General features: G+C 41.4%; 1 protein-coding gene across 1 annotated transcript in view; it reads left to right on the top strand.

The window, feature by feature from the left end:
- The window catches only part of TMTC4 (transmembrane O-mannosyltransferase targeting cadherins 4), a 120,634-nt gene that overhangs the window by 60,186 nt on the left and 54,241 nt on the right, over positions 1 to 6,207 (top strand). Inside the window, exon 5 of the mRNA XM_007948147.2 lies at positions 1,129 to 1,229. Coding sequence (XP_007946338.1) covers positions 1,129 to 1,229 — 101 coding nt within the window. The remainder of the gene's footprint in view (positions 1 to 1,128; positions 1,230 to 6,207) is intronic.

Here is a 6,207-nt window from a genome sequence, read left to right on the forward strand (position 1 = left end):
ACTCGATGGCACATAACAACAACAACAATTCATACTTGAGCCCTTGTGCAGATTGGCAACGCAGCCTGGCATGTGCCTTTACCTATCCCAGGTACTAGGTGCCAGCCTTCTGTCAGTAGTGGTGCATCCTTCCCAGGTCAGAAGTATTCTACACTGGAAGCAAAGCATACACATCTGAGGGTGGGGTGGTTAACACTTGCTGTTGAGCTGATTCCAACTCATGGCAACCTCATATAGAGTAGAGCTGTGCTCCATAGGGATTTCAGTGGCTGAGATTGGTAGACCTAACTTCCGAGGCACCACTACATGAGTTCAAAACACCAACCTTTCCTTTAGTAAAAGCTGAGCTCTTAACTGTTTGTACCACCCAGGGACTGCTATACACCTGAAATCACACTGGTATTCAGAGAACCCGGACTCCTGTCCCTGGAGTAGTAGAGATTCACAGAGCTGGCTCAGGCACTTCTAACACCACTGTCACAACAGAAGCAGCAACTTCTGGGTCATCTTGAAACCAGATGGATTGCTTGGTGTATCTCAGTGGGAGTTCTCACCACCGCTTGTCAGAACAGCCTGTTAGGTGATTGGCAGGTTGGGAAGAAGGAACTTGCTCTATGAAGACTGATGTGGAGGTGTGTTTGTGGCCAGGGCTTCCTTGGAAGGTTCCCAGAGGTTCTGGGCACTGGTAGGTTGAGGCTTGAGTGAGAAAGTATCTACCATTTATATAATTCAGAGGTTGTCTAAAATGAGCTCTAGTGGTGCAGTGCCTATGGCATTTGCCTGCTAACCAGAAGATTGGTGGTTCAAACCCACCAGCCCCTCTATAGAAGAAGAATGGAGCAATCTACTTCCATAAACATTTACCATCTTGGAACTCTAATAGGGATTGCTGTGAGTCTAAATCAACTCAATGGCAGTGAGGTGGTTTTTTTTTTTGGGGGGGGGGGTGTCTAACCAGAAGTGTAGGGTTCTAACATAGGTGCCCACAGAGAAATGCTGTCAACAGACCAAGTTCTGTTTTTTAGTTGTGGATATAACAGGTGCATGATTGAAATTTTAGTTCCTAATGCTCACAAGATTGAGCTCTGTTGCATGGCTTTTACATTTATCATTTCTCTTAATTGGCAGGTAGCAAGGAGGGAACACATTCTTCTACCTTCTGGGTGTTGCTGAGTATTGTTTTGGGAGCAGTGGCCATGCTGTGCAAAGAACAAGGAATCACCGTGCTGGTAAGGCCCAAGACGAACTCAGGCTGGTCTCCATGTATGTCCTTTCCCCTCCTATAAAGATATCTTATGCTAGCCCTACCTCTGTGACCTGCTCTACTTCTGCATCCTGTTGCTAACTTGAAGTCATAGACCTTTCTGGATCAATTACTTGTGCTGTCACGATTCTGGCATTTCAGATGGGGGAACTGAATGTCTCAGTTGTCTATCATTAGCAACTGGTGGGAATGGTGAGTGGGCAGTTTTTCAGGAGCAGTGATTATTCGTTCTTGCAAAGATCCTATAGAAAAAGAGAATAGAATAGTCTGAGTTTTGGGGGGATCCTCTCAGCAATCACAAAAACAACAGAAGGCTAACCCCAAAGATGTTTCTGATCCTGGATTTGGAAAGGGTAGGGGGTAGTTTAGAAATAAAGAAATGGTAGCTCTGCCATTCACTCATCCTCCTATGCACACAATTCATTCATTCTCCTTCTCTATCTCTAAAACTTACCTATGTTTATAATTGATCTCTACATAGAATGAGACTTAAACCAACATTAACACCAAAGTGTTCCATGTTCATGAATGTTTGAATAGAGTTAAATCAATGTTTACTGTGGTACTTAAAGAGGATATTTAAATGCTAATGTTTCAAGTGGAACATCATTTCCAACGTGTTCTTTTTAAGTCTGATGTACCTTTCAGGTATTTAATTTTGGACCTTGAAGTCTTTTTATATCATATATAGCATATGGGTCATACTATTTTGGTTTCAGTGCATTTTGGAGTACATTTTGTTTAGGATATATAGGTAAAACCCAACTGTTCAAATTCAGAAAAAAAATCTATTTCATATCTTAAATTCTGTTTCAGTCTTTAAAATGAAGTTTCCCAACCATGTTTTTTTTTTAAAAAAATACTTAAAAAAAAAACCTCAGGAGTAATTTATATATAATAAATACAGATTTTAAGTGGCTTGAATTTGAACAAATGTGTGCACCTGTGTAACTACCATCAAGATAGATAACATTTATATCACCCCAAAAGGACCCTGTGCCTCTTCCTCCCAGAAGCAACCTAACAGTATTTTTAAGAATGAAAATGATCAAAAAGTCATTAAATAAGGGCAAGTTTAAATCACCATCCTGAGTAACAACATACATTTAACTAGAGAATAGCATAAATACATGACCCACCCACTGCCATTGAGTTGATTCTGCCATGGTGACCCTATGTTGTTGTTGTTGTTACGTGCTGTTGAGTCAGACCCTACCCTATAGGACAGAGTAAAACTACCCAGTAGGATCCAACGCTGTAAGTCTTTCGAAGCAGACTGCCTCATTTTTCTCCCAAGGAGCTGCTGGTGGGTTCAAACCACTGACCTTTTGGTTAGCACCTGAACGCCTTAATCAGTGTACTACCAATGTATCTATATGTAAGTTGTATATCTTAAATGTTATTTGCAAGAGGCTCAATATATTTGCATATATTTTATATATTTTTTTCTACTGCGATGAGACCAGTCATTTCATAAAATGTGATCTCAAAGATAAACTACTGCTTTAGTCACTTAAATCAGTCAGATTCATTTATTGAAAAATTCTTGTGTTTGAGGTACATATTATGCCCTGTAAAAAAATGCTTTATACTTTATGCTTTATACTCTGATTCCTCTCTTGCACCCAGCCAAACCGGCTCCACACAGTAACCAAAAAATCATCTTCTTAAAGCCTAAATTATACAGGTCACTTCCTTCTCTAAAACCCCTCTAGAGCTTCTCACTGTATTTGACCCACAACACAGATCTTCAACTCATACCTCCTACATGTTTTGTGTTTGTTTCTAGAGCAACTCAAGGTGTTTCTGCCCCAAGGCTTTCACAAGGGCTATTGCCTCAGTCTGGGGAGCCCCTTCCTCTCTTCCTTTTTCTTCTCAGAGCATCCGTACCCCTTGAATATAAATCAGATTTCTCCATATGCTCCCTCCTACCCCCTGTCATTCACTCTCTGAGCACCGTGTTTGCTTGCTTGGGGACACACTCTAATTATCTTACTCATTTGTTCCTTTGTTACCTGCTTCCCCCACTAGACATACGTTCCATGAATACACGGTGGTTGTCTGATCTTGTATTCCTAGAGATAAGCCCATATTCATAAAGTAAATTCTCTATGAGTATTCACTGAATGGTTGAGTGAATTTGTTAAATAACATAGGTGCTTAATATTTTTAGCATCCTAGCAGTAGAAGTGAATGAATTAAACAAGTATTGAATGCATGTTAAGTTACTTTCAGCTTCCGGGGTAAATGTCCAGTGGGAGAAGCCAGGGCTCTCTGAAGACTAAAGGTGCACACCCACTTCGTATGTTTGACTGGAATAGAGGCTGGGATCGAAGCCCCAAGAAAGATTGAAATCCATTTTATTTTTCCTCCAGTTTAGCCAGTTTTCTGCCTTATGTTATCAGAGGGGAATTTAGAAACTAGGGAAGTAAGCAGAAGTAGAGAAATAGAAAATAAAAATGTGAGATTTGAAAGACTCATATAGGAATAACTTGGGAAAGAAAAAGCAATCAAAGCTATTTAGGTTTTGACACAAGTTAAAGTTAAGATTAGCAGTTTCATTAGGATCTATTTATAAGTTTAAGGTTAGCAAGGAAATGATACAGAAAGAATTAGCATGGAAAGATTTTTGAATCTCATGAGCTGTGCTTCTTTTTTAAATCAATGTTTCTCAATCTCAGCACCATTGATATTTGGGGTGAGATGATTCTCTGTTGTGGGGGCCTGTCCTGTGTACTACAGGCCTTTATAGCAGCCTTGTGGCCCCTACCGACATGCCAGTATTATTACCCCCTCACTTGTGATGATCCAAAATGTCTCCAGACATTGCCAAATGCTTTCTGAGAAACAAAAGCATTCTCTGTTGAAGACTGCTTCTCTAAACCCTTTACAAAGTGTTGTTTGTGGACCAGCATTATCCACATCATCTGGGAGCTTGTTAGAAACTCAGGATCTCAGACCCCACCCCAAGCCTGCTGAGTTAGACTCTCCATTGTAACAAAGTCCCCAGGTGATTCCTATGCATATTAATGTTTGAAAAGCGCTTAAAAGTTATATTGCATTTACGTGAATAAAGATATGTGGAAATTTAGCTGTTTTTGACATTTTGATTAAACAGTTGACATTTTGATGACCCATTTATGTGGAAGGAGCAGAGAATACCAATCTCAGTGTCTGGCTCAGTCCTCATGACCACAAATAAACAGTGTGAGGAGACAGCTGCAGTAAACAAGGAACATCTACATTCTAGAAAATGGCTTACACCCAAGCGTTAATGGTCTTCTGTGACCCACTAAGATCATCACTTGGGTGATTCTTTCAAATGATTAACCCAGCACTGGCCTATGTATTGGATAATTAATGACTTCCAGCATTTATGGGAGAGGGTTAAGTAGAGATGTCATCCTTTCTCTGAAAACCTCAAATTACTACTGGCTTCTGGTGATTTATGATCTTCTCTGCCAGAAGCCCCATATTAGAAAGACCCAAATCATTTAGGGGCAGTTTAACCATATAAACTGTGTATATTCTGACCTTTTTATCCTGTGGGGCAGGGAGTTCTGCTAAATGAGGCTGCCAGCAGCAGTGATATTTGTAGATAGTCTGTTGCAGGGAAGCAAATAGATTCCAAGGTTCGTGTATCCTTCAGCCTGTAATTATAGGTCTAATAACTGCAAAGGCAGCCCTCACTTGCTAGAAGAAACTATTACAGTGTTATGGGAGCCTGTTAGTACAGGCGAGGGAGCATTGGTGGTTCGGTGGTAGAATTCTGTTTCTACATGGCAGTCCCAGGTTTGTTTGATTCCTGGCCAATGAACCTCATGTGCAGCCACCACCCATCTGTCATTGGAAGGTTCTGCATTGCTATGATGCTGAACAAATTTAAGCAAAACTCCCAGATTAGGACAGAATAGGAAGAAAGGCCTGCTGATCTACTTTTAAAAATCAGCCAAAGAAAACCCTACCGACCTGATTTACATAGGGGTGGCTCAGGACTAGGCAGCATTTCTTTCCATTCTGTTGTGTCCATGGCATCTAATAACTACAATAGCAGGGCTTCATACAATAAGCGAGGGCTGTCCTTCAAAGAGTGGACCCAGGCTAATGGTGGCTCTTCTTCAGAGTGTAGTTTCCAGAGTCGTCTTGCTCATCACCTCTGTCACAGCCAGCTGGAAGGGGGAAGCTGAGTGATGGAGCCTGCCCGGATTCTGTAACCAAAACTCCAAAATGATACCTCTCACTTCTACCCATGTCTACAGTTACATGGCTACTCTTTACTGCAGGAAGTCTAGGAACAATAGTCTAGCTGTGTGCTCAGCAAGAAGAGAAAAATAGTGAACAAGTAGGTGTCTGCCTCAGAGATCTCCAAAGCCCCATGAGATATTATAATTTATATTCTACTCTCACTTGCATTAAACCCTTCAGACTTGCCTAAATCAGTCAGAACTTGAGTTTCTTGGGGTTTAAGTACATATGTGGCTGGATTTATAGAAGTTGATGGCTGCTTTTATCTTCTTAGGCATAATTACTTCCTAGTAACTACATGAACTAAAGGAGTACTTTATAGTTATCAAAAAGAAGGGGAGGTGGAGAACAGGTATTTCTGGGGTAAGGGGTGAGGACAGGTACCTCTAGGAAATTTTTTCCTGGGAAACCCAAATTCCTAGCTATGTTGTTATTATGTGCCATCGAGTCAGACCTGACTCATAGCGACCCCTCCTTGGGTTTCCGAGGCAGTATCACTACGGACAGAGGAACAGTCAGCCACATTGACCCAGGTGGGGGGGATACGAGAGGTCTCCAACAGCAGGACAAACTTGTCTGGCGGTTTGTCCTACTGTGGTGACGTGTAGACGTGAGTTTTGAGGCTGAGCCTCTGGTGTTTAAAACCCAGCGAGATGCACCTGGTGCATAGGTAACAGCCAGTTTATAGACTGAGACAG

The sequence above is a fragment of the Orycteropus afer genome, unplaced genomic scaffold (assembly GCF_000298275.1).
Source record: "Orycteropus afer afer isolate SDZICR_OR568_19922 unplaced genomic scaffold, OryAfe1.0 scaffold00206, whole genome shotgun sequence".
NCBI lineage: Eukaryota > Metazoa > Chordata > Mammalia > Tubulidentata > Orycteropodidae > Orycteropus > Orycteropus afer.